General features: G+C 37.7%; 6 protein-coding genes across 6 annotated transcripts in view; 3 read left to right on the top strand and 3 right to left on the bottom strand.

Moving 5' to 3' along the window:
- Positions 1–1,882, top strand: part of LOC125231746 (regulator of MON1-CCZ1 complex) — a 39,786-nt gene extending 37,904 nt beyond the window's left edge. The window contains 1 exon segment of the mRNA XM_048137312.1: positions 1,075–1,882. Coding sequence (XP_047993269.1) covers positions 1,075–1,127 — 53 coding nt within the window. The 3' untranslated portion in view covers positions 1,128–1,882.
- A 628-nt stretch (positions 1,883–2,510) lies between these two features.
- On the bottom strand, positions 2,511–3,928 carry LOC125231699 (alcohol dehydrogenase class-3). The gene has a single exon (XM_048137232.1). It carries the CDS (start codon positions 3,792–3,794, stop codon positions 2,646–2,648), a length of 1,149 nt encoding a protein of 382 aa, XP_047993189.1. The 5' UTR covers positions 3,795–3,928; the 3' UTR covers positions 2,511–2,645.
- Positions 3,929–4,329: 401 nt separating this feature from the next.
- On the top strand, positions 4,330–9,138 carry LOC125231771. The gene is made up of 5 exons (XM_048137340.1): positions 4,330–4,567; positions 4,699–4,863; positions 5,250–5,456; positions 6,634–6,763; positions 8,078–9,138. The coding sequence occupies exons 1-5, from the start codon at positions 4,436–4,438 to the stop codon at positions 9,124–9,126; spliced, it is 1,683 nt and encodes a 560-aa protein (XP_047993297.1). The 5' UTR covers positions 4,330–4,435; the 3' UTR covers positions 9,127–9,138.
- A 739-nt stretch (positions 9,139–9,877) lies between these two features.
- Positions 9,878–11,265, bottom strand: LOC125231871 (RNA-binding region-containing protein 3). Its single transcript, XM_048137460.1, has one exon. The coding sequence runs from the start codon at positions 11,183–11,185 to the stop codon at positions 9,881–9,883; it is 1,305 nt and encodes a 434-aa protein (XP_047993417.1). The 5' UTR covers positions 11,186–11,265; the 3' UTR covers positions 9,878–9,880.
- A 4,655-nt stretch (positions 11,266–15,920) lies between these two features.
- LOC125231839 (chitobiosyldiphosphodolichol beta-mannosyltransferase) lies at positions 15,921–18,671 on the top strand. Its single transcript, XM_048137417.1, is given in 6 exon segments — positions 15,921–16,460; positions 16,463–16,574; positions 17,184–17,464; positions 17,666–17,951; positions 18,082–18,199; positions 18,492–18,671. Coding segments are annotated over 6 exon segments (1,323 nt in total). The 5' UTR covers positions 15,921–16,030; the 3' UTR covers positions 18,588–18,671.
- Positions 18,672–19,017: 346 nt separating this feature from the next.
- On the bottom strand, positions 19,018–19,889 carry LOC125231919 (NHP2-like protein 1). Its single transcript, XM_048137521.1, has 2 exons — positions 19,670–19,889; positions 19,018–19,454 (listed from the first exon to the last, which is right to left on the bottom strand). Exons 1-2 carry the CDS (start codon positions 19,670–19,672, stop codon positions 19,065–19,067), a joined length of 393 nt encoding a protein of 130 aa, XP_047993478.1. The 5' UTR covers positions 19,673–19,889; the 3' UTR covers positions 19,018–19,064.
- Positions 19,890–21,347: the final 1,458 nt, after the last annotated feature.

Raw genomic sequence — 21,347 nt, 5'->3', positions numbered from 1 at the left:
CAGTGACATTTATTTAGTTATGTTTGTTAAGCATATTGAGTTTTGAAGTCAAAGTTTGTCAAGCTTCGATTTCTTATAATATAATCGGATTCATGAGGAATTGAGGAAACTCCTCAAACCTTAACGTTATACGTATATTCATTTGTGTTGCCATCTAATAATTAAAGCATTAAAAGCAGTTTTAAAAAATACTTACACATTTCTACATAATCCAACATTCGCAAGTAGCTTTCACCAGAACCCGAAAGGCGACGGTTTTTTTTTCTTAAAAATTATTATTATTTAAAAAAACGTAGTTTTCCGTATTTTTCTCAAAAACTACTGAACTTATCAAGTTCAAAACAATTTTCCTAGAAAGTCTTTATAAAGTTCTACTTTTGTGATTTTTTTCATATTTTTTAAACATACGGTTCAAAAGTTAGAAGGAGGGGGACGCACTTTTTTTTCCTTTGGGAGCGATTATTTCCGAAAATACTAATATTATCAAAAAACCATCTTAGTAAACCCTTATTCATTTTTAAATACCTATCCAACAATATATCACACGTTGGGGTTGGAATGAAAAAAAATATCAGCCCCCACTTTACATGTAGGGGGGGTACCCTAATAAAACATTTTTTTCCAGTTTTTATTTTTGCACTTTGTTGGCGTGATTGAAATACATATTGGTACCAAATTTCAGCTTTCTAGTGCTAACGGTTACTGAGATTATCCGCGGACGGACGGACGGACGGACGGACGGACAGACAGACATGGCGAAACTATAAGGGTTCCTAGTTGACTACGGAACCCTAAAAACTAGTGGCTTCTTCTAATTCTTGGGTTTGTGGGGAACGCTGAGACTGCTGAGAGCTCCTTTAGAATGAACTCAACTGTCCTGAACGTAGCCTAACTTCCCATATCTAACTATAACAAGTATGTTTGCACTATAACCGGTTGCAAGACCGTCTGTCACCGGGTATGTTCCATAGACGTCTGCTGCGTGACGATGACGTGTCTGTCAAATGTGGTTGATGCAACTGTCCCTAAGAAAGTTATGGGTAAAATTATAATGATGTTATTGTTATGTTACAGGCGAACAATGCGACGCGTATGTAGAATACTACAAGCAGATCATGTCGGAATGAAACAACTCAGCGTCTGACAGGATTTGATTTGGATTTCGTCGCTCAAGTTGTGTCTAATACAAGAGTTATTGATAGGAGAAATTAATAGCGGTAATATGAAAAAAATGTGATTTATGGTATCGTGAGCTATCGTTTTAATGTGACAAAGTGGGACCTTTGATTAGACTTCGACACAAATCTCCTTTAAATCCCATAGGAACATCAGCTTTTCATAATTTTTTTTTTTTTTAATTATAAATGGGCTTACTCTTGGCCACTGACTAGCCAAAGGCAAAAACGTGGCCTATGGAGTGAGCTCTCCCAGAAGATGCCTGTTCATACTTGATTTGAAAATTGATTTTACGTATACTTAGTTGGTTATGACGTTATGGGTTTTGATAATATTTGTTAGTACCTAAGTAAAATTAAATTGATCTGTGATCATTGTTAAAATAAAAATGTAATTATGTGTTTGTTGAAATGAAGACAATTTTATGTGTACCAAATGTTGATGGCCTCAAGGCTTTGACTGTTATGTCCTATTTAGTTGATTTTTAAAGTTATCTTTTAACAAAAAAATGCGTTCCAGAATTCGTCATTGCATTTCATTTCATGTAACTTGTTATGACAAAGTTCCAAGTTATTTAGTTGAATAGACTACATCCTATATTAGACAGAATAAAATTGTATTACATTTATTACAAAATAAGAAATATTATTATTAATTTATAACTGATTATATAATCAAATGAATATAATATATTTGTGAAAAATAAACTAAGTTATTTTCATTACTAAGTTTTTTATTGATTGACCTACATTCCTATACGGTCATATGTATACGTATCGCCACTTACGTAACTTGTTATTGATAATAAATGCAGGTTACGGTTCAACCTTGACTTATCGTTTTTCGTTTTTTTGCAGCCAATCGTAGAAGACATTTTGTTGTCATGTGAAATTTATTATTTTCAATCATCAGTCATAAATTACATTTCCTATTGTTTAAAGTTTTATGAGCGTTATTCATATCAAGATTATTTTAGGTGAACAGTATGTATAGAGTCCATATAAACAGAAGGGCACCATTTCATAGTCGCACCATAAGGGACCATCCACACTCATAAGACGCCTGGGGGCGCGTCTTACGTCCTTCCTATACAAAATGTATTGAGGAACCGTTTTTTGAATTACATTCAGGCGGCGTGGCGGAGACGTCCGTTGCGCGCTGCAAGACATGCGACGCCTAAGTGGGGACGCTGCCGAGGGTTCTTTTTGTAGGTACCTTTTTTTTTATTTAGTATGTTTTTGGTACACAAGGAGCCCTTATGTGTCTGTCTGTTTTACAATCTTATCACTTGTTTCACTTAGATGAAAAGAGGGGTGTTCTAATAAAACAAAGGATAGTGTAAAAAATATTGTATTCAAACACCAAAAACTCTTAAAAACTTACAACTGGCTTAACATGTAATAAATGCTTTGCAATGTATGTTTTACAGAATATTATGTGAGTATAAATGGTCTTAATAAAGAGTGCTCTTACACTTCAAAATATTGTTTAAAGTGCACAACAGCACGGATAGACTTGCCCGTGTGCATCAAGTGGAAAGCTTCGTTGATCTCCTTAAGAGGCACATCATGGGTCACAAATTGATCAATAGGCAGTTTGTTGGTCAGGTACTCCTCCACAAGCTTGGGGACGCTGTCAATGCTCTTGTATCCTCCGAAAGCCGTTCCCTTCCATGTTCGACCGGTGACAAGCTGGAATGGGCGGGTACTGATCTCCTCACCAGCTGCAGCCACACCGATGATCACAGACACTCCCCAGCCCTTGTGGCAAGCCTCGAGAGCTGCCCGCATGGTGTTAACATTACCGATGCATTCAAAAGTGTAATCCAAACCACCATCAGTCAAGTCCACAAGCACCTGCTGGATGGGTTTGTCATGGTCCTTAGGGTTGACAAATTCATTGACGCCGAACTTCTTTGCGACTTCATATTTGTCAGGGTTGATGTCTACACCAATGATTCTCTTAGCACCGGCAGCTTTGCAACCCAGAGCAACAGCCAAACCAACAGCTCCAAGACCGAAGATAGCGCAGTTTGAGCCGGGCTCAACTTTAGCGGTATTCAAGGCAGCACCATAGCCAGTGGGGATACCGCAGCCGAGCAAGCAGACCTTGTCCAGAGCAGCTTTTTCGTTGACTTTGCAAAGAGAAATTTCCGAGACAACAGTGTATTCGCTGAAAGTGGAGCAGCCCATGAAGTGGTAGAGCTCTTTACCTTTGCAGCGGAAGCGGCGGGTGCCATCGGGCATAACTCCCTGGCCTTGGGTGATACGGATCTTCTGGCAGAGGTTAGTTTTCGGGTTGAGGCAGAACTTGCACGACTTGCACTGCGGCACGTACAAGGGGACGACATGGTCGCCGGCCTTGAACGCGGTGACGCCGGCGCCGACGCTCTCCACGATTCCACCACCTTCGTGCCCCAAAACCACAGGGAACACACCCTCCGGGTCCTTTCCGGATAATGTGTAAGAATCGGTGTGGCACACGCCGGTAGCGGTGATCTTGACGCGGACTTCGCCCGCTTTAGGAGGGTCCACTTCTATTTCTTCGATCGAAAGCGGTTTGCCGGCCTCCCAGGCCACCGCCGCTTGGCACTTGATCACTTTTCCAGCTGTAGACATGTTGAACCGGCTTATTGGAACGTGCACTCCGGCCGACTTCCGATCAGAAAGTGAGCAAATTCTATTAACTCCAATTTAAACTTGATTGATAAAGTGAAGTGGTAATCGTTCACATGTGATAAGAGCTTGAGAATTATAAATAGTGATGTAATGTAATGGAATTGAGGAACGGCGATAATCGCGACCTTGAACGTGAACGACACAAATGAATGGAACGAAATGGAAGTTGTACAGTCAGCAACACCGCTAACAAAAACAAAGCAACATCGACGACGATCAACTTATAATAAACTCCAAAGTAGCAGCAGAGTTTATTTTCGCTAATAGTGCTAATACTCTATTTATTCATGATTTATTCGTTTTGTATCTCACGCACTTTGTTATCTGTTTTCCACTCGAAAGTCTGGAAACTTGGGTGGTCAAGTGTACTACATTGTAGCTATTCAAGCTAATGCTTAAAACGATACAATCGCAATTCAGTTCACAATTTGACAGTGACAGTAGAAGTCACTGTGACAGTTCACTGCTGTGGTGCCCGTGGGAATGCCCGTATTTTCAATACGGTTTTCAACAGATCCATGTGCTCTTTTTATTGAATATCAATGTAATAAAATATTTACGGTGTAAACTATTAATCAATAATGGCCAAACTGCAAAGCTATTATGTGCTGTGTCCCTTGATTGACCAGAAGAGCTTTCTCGGAATATCAGAGGATAAGGAGGAACACACTGTTATTGTTACTTTGGGGCGCAATGTGGTCAACAAATATAGGGTGAGCAACTTTTAAATACTATTAAGCAGCAGATATAACTTGAGATTTGAAGAATTAGTGTATTTTCTGTTCATAAAAATATGATTTTAAAGTGAAAAGTGAGGTTATGTTCTAAAATGTTTACAACACAGCTTGCAGATCAAAAACAGACGGGAGGATGGACGTCCAAAGACCACATCACGGCGCCTGTCATTTACGATACGGAGAACAGCTCCTATGTGGGTGTCTTCAATAATAATACAATAAAAATGTGGAAGGAAGACTCAGACAATTTGGACAAAGTTAAGAAATATAAGGTACGCGTTACACTCGGTCCGTTCTATTTTAACAATTGAAACATACCTACTAATAACTACAAGTAAAAGTAAATTATCATTTTGTCTTAAGTTACTTAGGAATTAAGCCATTTTTCCTCAAACACAGCATTAGAAAGATACTGACAACAAAATTATTTGTAATCAATTTATTATTTACTATACTATTTTACCTAACACTCGAGGTCCTACATTACATGTAGTACTTATTCAGTACAATTAAAATAAAATTATACATATTGTAACAGTTGAATTGATTTTGATTTATTTCATTTTCAAAATAAACTGTATATCATCAGCACTATAAGGTAAAAGTTCAGTGGCAAATATTAGGTTAATTTGCAATAGAGTTAACTTTTTTTTTTCAGTTCCCTCTCCCAATCTTCCAAGTGCTACCTGGCCTGATAATCTTCGCAAACGGGAACTGCGCGTCCCTTACGTACGCGCTCGAAAACAGCAACTCTTACGATGGCAAGGCAACTATTAAGGATGCTGCTGAAATCATCTCCGTCCGCACTTTCAAGGACAAGGGGAATAACATATGCTTTGTTGTTAAGAATAATCAGGATTATGAGGTAAGACATAACTACAGAAACAAATTAATTCAACTAAAAGATATTTTCATTGGCCATCACACCAGGGAATACACAAAAAAAAAATACACAGATGTGAGCAGTCAACTAGTTGCGAACAATCGCGTGAAGCAAACTTATTGTGTGCACCAAACAAGAATGCTTTCGGCCATAATGATCTGTAAAGGTCATCTTCACATTTCAAAATATTTTTGAGACAAAACACGCCTGTTGACGTCTGTTAAAAAAAAAAATAATAAATAAATAAATATTGGGGACACCTTACACAGATCAACTTAGCCCCAAACTAAGCAAAGCTTGTACTATGGGTGCTAAGTGACGATATACATACTTAAATAGATAAATACATACTTATATACATAGAAAACATCCATGACTCAGGAACAAATATCTGTGCTCGTCACACAAATAAATGCCCTTACCGGGATTCAAACCCAGGACCGCGGCTTAGCAGGCAGGGTCACTACCGACTGAGCCAGACCGGTCGTCAAACTTAACTGTTAACCCTTTTAACTGCCATACGAGAATGATATAATGCTGATTTGATATATGTGAGTGTGTTTAGTAAAACGTCCCACTTTGTCGGTTACCATTAAGGCGAGATTTACTTGTATCTTTTGAATCAACAAAGTGGGACGTTTTCCCGTGTACACTCACATATGTACAAGTTAACAATATCCAGCTTATTTCACCAAAGCTAGCAGCAACAGGAATCACCGGTCGATCAAAAATTCCAAGCTGTTAAAAGGTTAATAAAATTTTAATTATTAATTTCAGGAAATAAAACTATGGAAACGGATTAAATCGCGTATAATGAATTTAAAATACATCCCGACGTTTCGAACTCTTTACAGCGTTCGTGGTCAACGGGTGACTGAGGAAAAAATTAAAATGTGCAAAAGCTACCCACTTACAAGAAATTTTAACGAACCATGACCACAAATAATATAGATTTCACAGGTTCAAAGCTATTAATAAAGCTAGTTATACAATATTCAGGAATTTTACCATTACTCTGTTAAAAAATAATAAACCAATCAAAAAATTGATGTGTAGATTGGATGTATTTTAAATTCATTATACGCGATTTAATCCGTTTCCATAGTTTTATTTCAAGAGTAACTATCGCGGTAACCGAAGACAATATTATTAATTTCAGATTATACAATGCCCATTGAGAGTGGAGCTAGGTGACATGGACAAATCAAAGCTGCAACGAGTTAAAGTGACGCGACCTGATGTGAACGTCGTTGGTCAACTTATCCATGCGTACACCGTCTACATCCTGTGTAAGTTATTCTTGACTTTTTAACCCCCGGCGCAAAAACGAAGGGGTGTTATAAGTTTGCGTGTCTGTCTGTTTGTGGCATTGTAGCTCCCGAACGGATGAACCGATTTAGATTGTTTTTTTCTGTTTGAAAGCTGAATAGTGTTTTTAGCCATGTTTCATGAAAATCGGTCCTCTATGTCTCAGTTGGGGGGTCCTCTATGTTTTCCAAAATTTTAATTTTGTGGTTATATGGTTTTTTCACTAGGTAGGTCATGTAAACAAAACACAAGTATACTGTATATTATACTTACGATGTTGCGGTTTAATAATGTGCAGTCGGAAAAAAAACCGAAATTCCTTAAACTTCTCATAGGGGCCGTCCATAAATTACGTCATCGATTTTTTCAGATTTTAGACCCCCCCCCCCTATAATCATCCTATCGTCATATCTTAATGACCCCCCCCCTTCTCCCAAAATTGACGTCATTACCAGTTTGACAAAATAAAACATTGCAGATTTGAGAAAAATAGGGTATTATATGATTAAAACACTTGGTTATAGAATCATCTTTTATTATTTTTACTTTGGCAATAATCATTGATATAATATAACTACTTATTTTTTACTTTTCTTTGGATAACTCCCACGGAGTTTTCACCCATTCTTTTAAATTCTGGATCACGGGTAATATCTCCGTATCCTCCCGATATTCGTTTTGGGCTCGATTCATCCACGTCTTCAACCCACTCAACGTCAAGTGCCTGTCCCGTTACGCCGTCATGCAACTGTTGAAGGACTTACTGTATTTGTGTACATCTATCTTTGGATACTTGCAGCAATTTGCAAGTTTGACATTTGACATGGCAATTAGAGCTCTAAGGGACCGGCCACATCTAAGCGTCGCGTGTCTCGGGGCGCGCAACGGACGTCCGCGCCACGTCGCCTGAATGTAATTCAAAAAACGTCTCCTCAGTACATTTTGTACTGCTTAAGTGGGAATGCTGCCTAAAATATTTACCCTCAACGTCACATAACATCAAATTCTTAGATTTCTTAGGTTATCTCACCTCGCCTCGCCTTCCGATGAGATTACATACAATCATACACGTTCCATGTTATATATACCGGGCTATATATATATATATATATATATATATATATATATATATATATATATATATATATATATACATACCATAGCCTTGGGTAAAATAAAAAGTGTGACAAAGTTCCCCTGCATTCATGAGTTGCAATAATAATGAACCAAACATCTCAAGGTTGAAACGTGCATCAGGGATAGTATTAAAATAATATGACAATATTTAATTTCAGGGAGCGACTCCAAAATAACCGCCTACAACTTAAGCAGGCGTTCGTGGGACACCATCGGCACCATCCCGTGGGTCTCGGCCCCCGCCCGCGTCTCCCTCGGCTGGATGGGACACCACCACCTGGTGGCTTTTGGTAGCAACGCGGACCGCGACGGAGCCATCATAGTCGCCTACAACGTCCTACTCAACATCGGCTCCTGCAAATACCCTATGAAAATGTACACCGCCGACGCCAAACTATACTGCTTCAATGAACACATCATCCTCGAAGCATCCAACCATATCGGAATACTCCCCTATGTCATCGAAGAAAAACGACAACTATCCAGTCTACTAGGCTCGCATGAAATCGTTGAAGACGACTTAGAAATTGCCAATTGGGGATCATCAAATAAAACCGATTCAGTAATAACTTGGAACGGCAAACCACTAAAACAAGGATTATCTGAAAGAATCCTCTGTGCACAAATCATTAACAATATGTTTGAAGAATCCAACACTGATTGTGAGAGGATAATTGATGTTTTAAATCAGTTTAAAGATGTACCAGAATCTGTGGTTGTGCTTTTAATAAACCATGTAATGAAAACTATTAATGAAGCATCTGATGCTTCGATTGGTGACAAAGTTGTAGCAGCATACAGCAAATATGTGTCAGAGTTTAATCTTCTTGACTGTCTACTTGGTATTACAGTTAGCGATTCATTTCTGCTAACATATCTGAGGAGTAGTATGTCTCTGGACAATGGTTTATTCTTATTAGCATATGTAGCATGTTTATTAAAGACAGGAAAAGGAGTACAAGTAGAAGAAAACAAGCTTTTAGACTGGTCTATGGTACTCATGGATGCTTTCTACCAGCAATTCCTGATGACAAAAGATGAGAAGGTCACTGAGGTGCTGACACAGACATTGGCAGTCATTAAAGACTTAACACAAGACCTAGACCTGGTCAATAGCACTATTGCACTGATGCATAAACTGCTGTACACTAAATCAGTTGAAACTAGTGAAGATTTACCATATTCTATTGAATTAATGGAAATATAATTATTATTCTTATACTTTTTTTATTATTTCAAAAGATTTCCCTGTGTGCATGAATGACATGCATTGAGATTATTGAGAATTAAAAAAAATCAGACTTGCCTAAAAACATGTTTCTTGTTTAGAGAACAATTCTCATTTAATATGATATACATTGTTAACATTTTTGGGCTTAACTTGAACAGGATACTTTGATAATGCAACCATTGAACACAGTATTGTTGCCAGTTTGCATTTCCTTTAATAGGCTAGTTTCCTACTAGTCAAATCAGCTTCTTTTTAAGAACTGTCAAAACGATTTGCTAATATGGAATTACTGTGAAATACTGAGGAGTGACGTCACGGTCAATTCTTTACTTTATATAGTTTGCTTTGACTTATTAAATAGAAATTATGTTTAAACATAACTAGTGTCCATATTTTTCTTCTAATTATGTGGTGCTTTGCTGCACTGCATAAAATATTTTAAGTATAGGATACTAGCCTATATCAATATATTGCATTGATATACATTCAGGTACAGTCAACCAATTGGAACCTTAGGCCACTGTAGAACTATGTCATAGTGACGTTATAAATCAGATTGTAAGAAATCTCTTACTGCTTGTCATTTTGACATGGTTGTAGAGTGGCCTAGGGTTCCAATTGGTTGACTGTACAGTAATGTACAAACTTACATGTTTTGTCAAAGAATCAGCAAAACATTTTTAAATGTAAAAACAAAATGTGTCATTGTTGACCAAATGAAATTCAGTTTTTACTGAACAGTTTTATTAGCAGCTCTTGCAAACTGTACAACCATTGGTTTCTCCTTCAACATGTACCCATTAGTCTCATTCAGTGCTTTCTCTGCCATCCTCTCTGACGGGAATGTCACAAATGCCTGTCCCTTCATTCTGCCTTCCTGCATAACCCTCACATCAAACCCAATCTGCTCCTCTTCTGAAACACCTTCAATGTAACGTCTGTATATTCTCTTTAGTTCCTGCTCCGTTACGGATTTAGCTAAATTTTTAATATAAAGCCTCATTGAAGGCTGGCCTGGATGATAATTCTTAAACACTTTCATTACTTTCATATCACTTCTTGATATCCTGTTACGTAGCAATTCATTCTTCGTTATAGTTGGTAGTTCTGGCTCTTCCGTAGGAGCCTCGTCCTGCACAGGTTCATCCTCTTTCTGGAACTTCCCTAGCTCTCCAACAACTTCTGTTTCCTCTGATGGTTTCTGCAAAGCGTCTTGATGAACAACTAAAGATATTTTCTTAGGTTCTTGTACTGGTGTGACCATTTCGAATACTTCTTCTTGACTGACAACTGTTTTCTTAACTTTAGGTAATACGGCTGTTTTTAGAACTGCAGCTGGTCTTTTTCTAGTCACTGGTAGAGTATGTTTCCTTTTGCTAACAGCTGGTTGGTGAAGTTTTTCATGTTCTGTTTCATCACTGGATAGTTCAGATTCTGGCTCACTTTCAGGTTCTGGTGGTAAATCGGGAACTGCTATTTGTATTATTTGATCAATGAAGAACTCTCTAAAAGTTTCCTTAAAGTAGTCCATTGCCTTACCATTCTCATTAAACGGTGTTTGAAGACACATTTTGTTCATTAAGTGTAAAGTTTGAACATACAGTGGCTTGTGCGATACTATAGCATGAATAATGTTTATAATTATTTTTGGGGATACATCAGGGTATTTATACTTTATATAATTAAGAGGAGGCTGATAAAAATCAACTGAAGGATTCCATGCGTTTAATCTTCTAAGGAACTCTTTAACGTGTATTGTTGTGAGAGAACTACGTTCATCATCCTCTATTTTTTGAGTTGCTGGTTCTTTCTCGAATGAATACTCAACAACCAGCCTTCTATTAGCGATTTCAAGCTGATGCAGACGGTACAAAGACTGCTGAGCAGTGTGCTCTGAAGAAAAAGAGGCAAAAGTATAGTTCCGTTTGGAAGAAGGCTCCCAAACTTTTTCAGCGCCAAAATGTTTTAACAGTTGCTCCTTCTCTTTAAGCGTCAACGCCGTGGGAAGGTGCCTAATTATTAGTACCTTTGACATTGTCCAAACTTGCCTAATAACTACACAGACACATTAAATTATATGAATAAAATCACATGAATTTAGCATACATAGCACAATGTTTTGACATGAACGTAATGTGACAGTTGTGACATTTCTAATTCACGTTCATTTATCATTAGAAAGAAGTCAAAAATAAAAGAAACGTAGTCTAGTCCAGACGCATTAATTTTATACAAATGTCATATTTGAAATAATAATATTTAATAATTTTATACTAATTATAATATATTACAATATTAAAACGCTTTATTTTGGGCGTCCTTTTGAAAACTTTTCTGGAACAAACTTTAAAGTAATGTAGTTTTCGAACGCACACACTTTACACGTCACGACAATGTTGCTAGAGTATTAAAAACCCCTTTCTATCGGGAAAAATAGATAAGATAAAATAATCGTTTATTGCGAACCATGGTTACAAAGTTGTTTGCATGTAAATAAGTACATAGGATCACATGGCTGATGGCACCCTGGTAGGATATGGCAATTCTTATACTAGGTATTTAAAGTTAATATTTACTAATTAGGCTTATTATAAATGTGTCTCTTCCATATACTCTTGGATAGAGTAATATGCCTTTATCAATAGTAAATTCTTGATATTCTTGAGCATTAGTAGTAAATAGGGAAGTTTTCTCTACACATTTTATCTGGTGAGATAGCTTGTTATATATCTGTATAGCTCTATAGTAAGGACCTCTTCTGTGTATATTATCTAAAATCGGTTCTGGCAGGACGAGTTGGTCTCTACGACGGGCGCTCTTGTTATATTCGAATCATCTTTTAATCTGATGGTTACTTTTTTTAAATTGAATTTTTAATTTTCTGTACAGCTCTACTTGACTTTTAGCTCTACACTCAATAAAATAATTGCTAACTACCATCATAAACCATAAGACTATTTATTTGTGTACGTTACTGCAACGACATAAGGTTTACCAATAAACAGCTAAGATGTCACTGTAAAACACTTTAAAGCTTCGTCACAGTAAACTTCAAATTGGACAGGTAATCGCAGTAAGCAAATTTAAACCCAATATTCAAAATGACAAGGTTGTAATTAGGTACGAGTTCAATTTGTTATGACTTATGATAAACATTAAGATTAAACTGACAAACAACGTCAAACTAGTAGCGGAAAAAATAATCGTCCAAGTAACCAGCCAGTATTAATACCCCTAAATACTGAAAAAGGTAAACAACCTCTAGCAATGCGATGTACACAATGTTGTATTACGAGTACAATAGAATGGGCACGTAAAAAATACTAATAATACTAATTTAAATAAAAATATTACCCCCATCAAGATATAGCTCAATCGATTCTACTCTCGATTCTGAACAAACTGTTTTCAGGTTTTTAGTGTTAAGTGAAACACGGTGTAGAGAAGGGAAGGTTACAATTTGTAGGTTCTGACAATGATGTTTACAGCTGTCAGTCTGGCGAATATTAGTAAGAATACGGATGTATTTTTTTGTGTTATAAATAACTCGTGTGCGTTGCTGCTATGACCCCACAATAATAGTCCATATCTTAACCAGGATTGTGCATAAGCGTAATATGCCGACAGAGCGCACTGGGTGTGTATTAGACTTTTAAACGCTGAATCCAAAAAGGAGAACGATAATTTAGATTTAACTATAGCTACGTATTTTTTCCAGTCAAATAGACAGGATGCTCCAATATTTTGTGTCTGAAATAATTGGTCAAATAAAAACATCTACAACACCGTATTTTTTTTTGTTTTCCGTTAAATTCGACACGTAGCTAGGTTCATTATCAGGAACCACGCTGTATATCACTTTTAGTTCAATTAGCAAGAAAAAAAAAACATCATTTTCATACATAATAAATGAATTTATTAGTGTGAGAGACCCTTAAGAATAACATTCAAGTCAGTGTCAAGTGATTGACGGCACATGTCAAAAGAAATAACCTCAGGAATTGGTAAAGGCTGTCACACACGTGTTCAGTAATTATCTTTATTTTTTTAATAACTCGATAACCGTAAGAGTTAAGACGCTAGTTTCTTAGAGAAATTAATTGTATTTGATTTAAAGAACATTCCCTTAAAGTTAACGGAATTCAAAAAAACAGGGTGTATAAGTTTAAAAATTGAGGCACTAAGAATTGTCATCCGAAAGACAATTTGAGTGTTTTCTTACTGACAAAGTTGTTTGATTAAATATGATTTATAGACGGTCAATCAAATCTTGTCATCTATCGTCCTCCTATTGGTTTAATGGTTGTTATTGTGATGGTTAGTTATGCAATCGACTCGGGTTTCAAATTGTTTATGTATAAAAATCTGAGACTTCACTCTTCTGACCGCATGACTTCTCAAACAGATACAGGAAAATAACATTAAACTTTAAATTATTTTCTTATCCCCTCATCTACTAATACATATTATAGATACTGTCAATTGTCAATCTCTTATTTCTGCATATGTTGGCATGCTTACTAACTATCAAAACTGTAGCCCTTTAATGGAAAATGAAATATTTATTTTTCAAGTAGGAATATTACAATGCGCATATGAACGTCAAATAAAGCTACGCCGGCTCTTTCCCGCTCTTTACTCTAATAAACTGTACAGTCGTCCTGTGATGTCCTTAACAATAAATGTTTTTGACGTGATAACGTCTAATAACTCGTTACTACGGGCAGCATGCACGAAAAAGATGACGTCATTGTCCCGTTTCCCAATATAGCTTAAGCGCCATCTATTGGCGCGCGTTGGAACTAAGCGGCTGATCGATGCGCTCGGTATGGTTGTAGCGTGTGGCCTGAGTAAAGCACCACAGCTGCGACAGATGGCGCGCCCGTGTTTATTATTTTTGAGTGTTTGTAATTTAAAAACATGAAAGATTGAATTAAAATAAGCATCTTTTATAGAATGAAGTTGTTTGAAAAACCTACTTATTTAGGAGTTAGAGCAGTACGAAGTTGCGAATTTTCCCATAGTATTTACTAAGGCGCCAGAGACTTAATGAATTTACGATGATTTTTTTTACCAATATAACCTATGTTAATATTGATAATTTGATAAATCATATAGAACACGTTTAAATAAGGATGTTTTGTTATATAAACTTTTTCTTCTCCATTAATATTTACTGAGATATTAGGGTTCTAAGATTAGTAAATGGCACTAGCACTTTAATAAAATTAACGCGTGTCTCGCAAACGGTCTAGGATACAAAATGACGACTTTTATATAGGTATAGGTTAGGTTCGTTAGGTATCTTCAAACGGCCGAAGGCTCCTATTCTGTGCAGTTTCTGTAATAAGCGGGGCTCCGTCGATATCGTTTTCTGTCTCTGGCGCCTTAGTAATGCTACGGGAAAATTTTGCAACTTTGCACCACTCTAACTCCTAAATTAGTAGGTTTTAAAAAAAACTTTAATTATAAAGATGCTTATTTTAATGCATTCTTTCTAATAAGAACAAAACACTATGCTAGAAAGAGTGCAGAGGAAGTTCTGTAGGCACATTTACAAACGACTGTACGGATATTACCCATATATGTATCCATCTCTATTCGTAACAGGAATGGTTGGTATTCAAACTCTAGAAACCAGACGGAAACTGCTGCATATTATGCATTACCGCCAACTGTTTCACCATAGAGTAGATGACGCATCCGTGCTTGAGAGAATGGGGCTGCAAGTGCCAAGAGCGAATGTGGTGGTTGGCATGCCGGGCGCGGTGCCGGCGCGGCGGCGGCGGCGCCTGTTCGCGGCGGCCGGCGCACCGCTCGAGCCCGAGCTGCTCTTAACCGCATTATGTTGGAGACAGACGATAATGACATATTTGCTGATAGTGTTGGTGTGTTTTACAGAAAACTCTTAAGGTTCATAGACTCTACACTCCTTAGGTGATTAATGTAATAACCATAGTTTAACTTTTAAGTGTGTTTGCTATTATATTACCACATAAGTGCTTTGGTGAAATATTGTTAACTATTGTTATCTTTAATAAATAAATAAATAAATAAAAAAACGTGAAATAAGTCCCAGAATCGGGCCCCTTTTGCTATACTCTGACCGCCCCTGTCTATACTACTGTAATGTTTGACGTTATCACGTTAAACTACCGTCCGTAAACCGACTTTACAGACAACCAATTTTTTTTGTTTTATTTTAGGTTTCCGGCATCTTTTCCTTCTCACCACAAAATTTCACCGTGCGTGCATTCTTATCATGCCTTGTATTGTATGTCTCTAACGTCGTTGGCAAAATCCTACCTGACAAAAGAGGGGAAAGCCATTAAAAACATGTATTGTAAACATTAAATATCAATAAATGACGATTCTGTAAGCCCTTACAGGTTATGGACCCAGCAAAAATAAATAAATTAAAATTTCTTACGAGGCAATGAACATTGGCATGAGCCAATGTTAAAAAGCGGCAAATTTGAATAATGTTCCTACATTCGAATATTTAATAAATATACGGTTGTACTTACGTCATTATATCGCTACTGCTGCGACATGTTTCGGGCCAATTTTGGAGGCCCCTCCTCAGGCATGTAGTTCACGCGACGGTTAAACTCCGAGCACAGTGTCGTCAGTGTAGCAGCAGTAGCGATATAATAACCGCTTTTTAAAATGCCTTGACAGACTTTAGGCAGTAAATTCGGGAAGATACAATTTTAATAATGCAACCCTTCTCGCCTCTGCTGTCATCCCATGAATGTCAATGTCAAAAGTGTCATTCATATCTGTGCTCTGCCGTATGTCGTGTCCCTTGTTTTGAAAAGTTTCGTCCCTTTGAAACTTTATATTTCGTAATCAAAATACTAAGCTAAGCTAGTACACCATGACTGAAAAGCCGCAGAAGACTGCAAAGGTAGTCGTGCTCGGAGACATCGGGCGCAGTCCACGAATGCAGTATCACGCTCTATCACTCGCCAGTAGCGGTCTAAGTGTAAATATAATCGGCTACTTAGACAGTCAACCACTGCCCGAGATATTAGAACATAAGCATATCACGATAACAAAGCTCTACCCCTTAATTTTTAACAGAGGACCGAAGATAGTTCAGTATGCTATGAAAGCGATATGGCAGACGATAAGTTTGCTTCTAACACTGTTTATAACCGGCAAATGCCACTACCTGCTGTGCCAGAACCCTCCAGCGATCCCTACATTGCCTGTTTGTAGGTTCTACTGCTTAATAACTAAGACTAAGTTTGTAATAGACTGGCATAACTATGCGTACTCCATTATGGCGCTGGCGGCGCCGAATAGATTGTGCTGAAGCTAGCGACGGCATTGGAGAGATATTTCGGGCAGTCTGCGAATCACAACATGTGTGTTACATATGCTATGAAGTCAGATTTGTTCCAGAACTGGGGAATAGAGTAAGTTGTTTCAATGTTTTACCAGAAGATAATAAGTAATTACTTAGATAATTAACAGTTATCACTGATATGAAATGCATGTGTAGAGAAACACTAGTAGCCTTGTTGCAATATATACGCAAAACATAATATATATATTTCAACTGGCTAACAGATATTAACACTTTCGAAACCGGGCTCTACGCGGCGCTACGACATTTTCGCTACATACGGGTTTCCCCATGTAATCGGCTACGCTTCTACGAGCGGTGTGCCCGACAGTCGGGTTCTTGGTAGCGAAAGTGTTAACCTGAAACAAAATAGTAGTAATGCAATTAATTGCACAAACTTGTAACACTGACTACCAGTGGCGGGGTGTGAAAATTTTCGTTGGTAAAGTCGGACGGGTTTTTGGAATCTGTTTTGTATGGACTTCTAAAGATACTAGAGAATTTTAGGGAACCCGTTGGGAATCGAGTTGTATCGACGCTCCGCCGCTGCTGACTACCTTAAAGTATTTCATCACAATAAAAATTAACAAGTGTCAAGGATAATGATGTTAAAAATATGTACCTTTTATAGCATACCTCTTGCTTAAATATGTTTTAATTAATTTTCACACATTTTCAGAGCCACAGTCCTGTACGACAGACCTCCAAAAATCTTCCACCCGATAACACTAGAAGAAAAGCACCATTGGTTCCTCAAAATCAGTCAGCAATACCCAGAGTTTGCTTGTCCAGGGAGAGAGCTGCTCAACCACCCGGCAGGGGACATGGTTACAAAGACGGCTTTTACAAATTTTGTAAACAATAAGGTGGAGATGAGGGCAGATGCTCCAGGACTGCTTTTCAGCAGCACTAGTTGGACACCTGACGAAGATTTTGGTATTTTGATGGAAGCACTTCAAGGTAGATTTTATTAAATCTTTGGTTAAACAATTTTTTGCATATACACTTTTCAATCCAATGCCAGATACCAAGTTTTTGTATTCATGCCATGACTGAATTTTGCTCATGTATTTAAGTGTCTCTCAATAGCTAACTTCGGCTAGCTAGATCACACATTTACAAATTATTTGAAAAACCTTATTAAACTTGCTATTTTTCCAGTTTACGAAACCACATTTGATATAACAAAGAAGCTGCCTAAACTGATTTGCGTAATAACCGGCAAAGGACCAATGAAGCAACACTACATAGACCTCATTGCCTCAAAGAACTGGCAACACATAAAAGTAGTCACCCCCTGGCTGGAAGCAGCGGATTACCCGACTATGGTGGCCAGTGCGGACCTGGGGGTGTGTTTGCACACTAGCTCATCAGGGCTGGATCTGCCGATGAAGGTTGTGGATATGTTTGGGGCTGGGTTGCCTGTTTGCGCGTATGAGTTTAGCTGGTGGGTAGTCAAGTTTTTGAAAAGTCAAATAAGTTTTTTGAGAAGCTGCATTAGCACTTTGAATGTCACACCTGTTCAGTTGTGATTGTAGTAAAATGAACTTGTAAGTATTACTTGTTTTTCATTTCAGCATTGATGAATTAGTTGAAAATGGTGTAAATGGATACACATTCAAGAATAGTGATGAGCTATCCAAGCGGATTATTGCTTGGTTTGAAGACTTTCCCAATAATCAGGAGCAGAATAAGGTAAACATATTACTATTTTCAGATGCACAATTCTTTATTATTATTATTATAAATGGGCTTACTATTGACCACAGACTAACCTGCATAGATCTATGACAAACCTGTTGTGCAAAATATTGTAGTCTCAGAGGTTTACAATGGAACAGTTAGTTGCAGAAATAATGAACTAATGAATTTGTAGAACTTTCAATCCGGTTATCACTAAAATACTATTTTGTAACATGTAGAAAATAGTTTAAAAAAATGATTGTCTTTTAAAATTGTAGCCATAAGTTTATTGGTGTTTTTACAGGTAGCAGCAGATATGAGAAAGGATTTAGAAAAGTTCCAAATGTCTCGGTGGGAGAGCAACTGGGACTTGCGTGTGAAGAAGTTCTTCCAATATTGATCTCACCTTTAGATGTATTTATTGTCAATTGGGGCCAAATAATGTTAATATTATGATATGCAATAATAAATGTATTTTGTTATATTTGTTTACTTTAATTTACACTCTTCAAATACATCAGAATCCTTAAAAAAAAAGGAAAAAGGTATTCCAAGACTTCTGAACTATATATTTGTGAGTGAGCCTTACGCCATTTTCACATTTCCGATCCGATATCGGATGTCGGAAGGATTTCCATAGAAAAAATCCAAGATTGGCGCCTGTAATGTATGGGATATCGGTCCGACATCCGATATCGGATCGGATAATGTGAAAACGCACTTAGGCATTGTACCTAAATCATTTTGTATTGACCATGAAATAATAGTTTATTGAAAGTCCATGTGTAGGACTACAACAGAGCAAGGAAATAAATAATTAAAAGCAAACATGAGTTTAAAGCTTATATTTAAGAAAATACATCTCTCTCACACACTCTTACACTAATAGTCTTTCAATTTCTTGCTGAATACTCTGAATCTGAGGCTTCAGCTGGGAGCCCTCATTAATGGTAATGGAGCACGCCACAATAGGGCGGGAGACGCCACACGCGCGGCCCAAGGCTTGCTTGGAGCGGACGAAAACATAGGGGACATTCTTATCCTCGCAGAGCAGTGGAATGTGTAGTACAATCTCCAACGGCTCAGCATCTGCTGCCATGACGATAAACTCAGCGAGGCCTCGGTTCAAAGTCTTCGTGGCTTCATTGGCACCTTTACGGAGCTGCTTGTAGTTGGCGGCCTGCTGGACCAGGTTCAGCATCTTGCTGGTCAACGGCGCGTCGGCCAGCGGGTACGCTTTCGGGTTAACGGCGGCTTCGGTTTCGCTCTGTAATGTACAAGGTAAATCATTGAGTGAAATTAAGTCTTAGTTAGCCAAACGCATGTGCGTGAATACATAACCTCAAAACTATGTTTACATTACGCTAATTCTAGTTCTGAAAAATTAATGTTTCTATGACAATACCAAAGTTAAGGAACGTTTAACAAGTACAAATATTCTGAATAATTGCTAATATCATAATAATAAACACGTGGACTTACCATTTTGGTTGTTTTAGAAGAGTTTGCCAAGTATAATTTGCAACCTCTCCGCGATTTCTCGCTTCACTGAGGAAACGGTATCCAGGAAGGATTTGAAACAAAGTAATAAAGTTTATTACGTTCACCGCTTGGGATCGCCAAGAGCCGGGAAAACGAGGAATGCACAATAAAAGCACGAGTGGCCGAGCCGCGAGCACAACGAACGCGTGCACGAGCGACGCTAAAGTGACATTGACACTTCTAACATTGACAGTCAATTAAACGCATTAAACGTCATTGATTAAACGTCATTTTAAAACCATTTGAGCTATAATTTAAATCTCTGATCTTCATTCTGCTTGCACACTAGTCACACGCCAAAAATTCACGAAATTTATCGCTCTCTAGAGCTACATCAAGCTAATTTGGATGACTTAAATCCAGGCTCCAAGATTGTTTATTATGATTTTGTAAGTATCTTGTGGTTTTCATGCGCGCAGCTGATGTGCAAGCACCATCATTTTTTCAAATGTGTCGCTTAAAAACTTTAAACCTGGGTAAATCCATTCTGCTATAAGGTTGATTACCTTTCAGATCAATATTATATTTTTTATATATTCAACCTTATAGCAGAATGGATTTACCTAAGTTTTAAGCGACACAAATATCCTAAAGCTATCTAAAGAATCCAATCCAATGGAACGAATGGAACAATGAGAACTTTTAACTCAAAACAAAAGTATCTTGTTTAGACTTTCCGAGATGCGACACCAGATTTTCGCTAAGCGCTTTTTAGGCTGCGTTTGAAGATTCATTAAGTAGGCAAAGAGGATTGAATCACTACGTTTGGAGGTAGGTAGATAGGTAACTAAGAATAAAACAAAAATCAATTATAATACAACAGTTTATTTGAATGTATTATTTAAGACAACACAAAATACTGCTTGTTTTGCCTGATGGTAAGCGATCACCGGTGCTCATGATGGACACCCAAAGCACCAAGAATGTAGGTGCGTTGCCAACCTTTAAAATGGAGTACATTTTCTTAGAAATTACTGAATTCAACATAAATTGGGGGTAATTTAAAACAATGGAACCCAAAAATTGTAATTGTAATTAGTTACTGTGTAGTACAGTCGCTATCAAATATCGAGTACAAAACCACAGTCGACTCAGTATTAACATATCGGCTGATGAAAATTTCTGCTAGCAACACTAAGCAAAGCCACAGTATAACATTACGACTTTACTACTAATCAATTTTAGGCAAGTAGTTATGGAGTTAGTTAATCTCCGGCAGCGGCGACGCGATCGGTATTTCGCTCTCTCGCACGGGCCGCGCGCGACACGGCAGCGCACGCGTACTGACGCGGCCGGCATCCTTCGGTTTCGCATGTACTGTACTCTCTGCAGCTCGCTGCTTGCGCGCGCGAGCGCGACCTACTCAAGGACAGACCGCGCGGCGCAAAAGTTAGAATAATTATTAGTATTATTACTGGTTTTATATTGTGGTCAAAGCTCTCAGAAATATCGGAGCACGCCTTTATTGTCAAGATGTTAGGGTGCAGGTTCCGATATTTGTGTGAACTTTTGCAGCTCCGATATATTTGTTGGCGACTGTCCAAAGACAGTTGGGGATCTCTTCACTATCATGTCATAACTGGAAAAAATATAAAATATTGTTAGTGAAATAATTAAG

Source organism: Leguminivora glycinivorella, chromosome 12 (assembly GCF_023078275.1).
Source record: "Leguminivora glycinivorella isolate SPB_JAAS2020 chromosome 12, LegGlyc_1.1, whole genome shotgun sequence".
Classification (NCBI taxonomy): Eukaryota; Metazoa; Arthropoda; class Insecta; order Lepidoptera; family Tortricidae; genus Leguminivora; species Leguminivora glycinivorella.
Note: the sequence above shows the minus strand (reverse complement) of the source record. Positions and strands in the feature narration are given on the sequence as shown.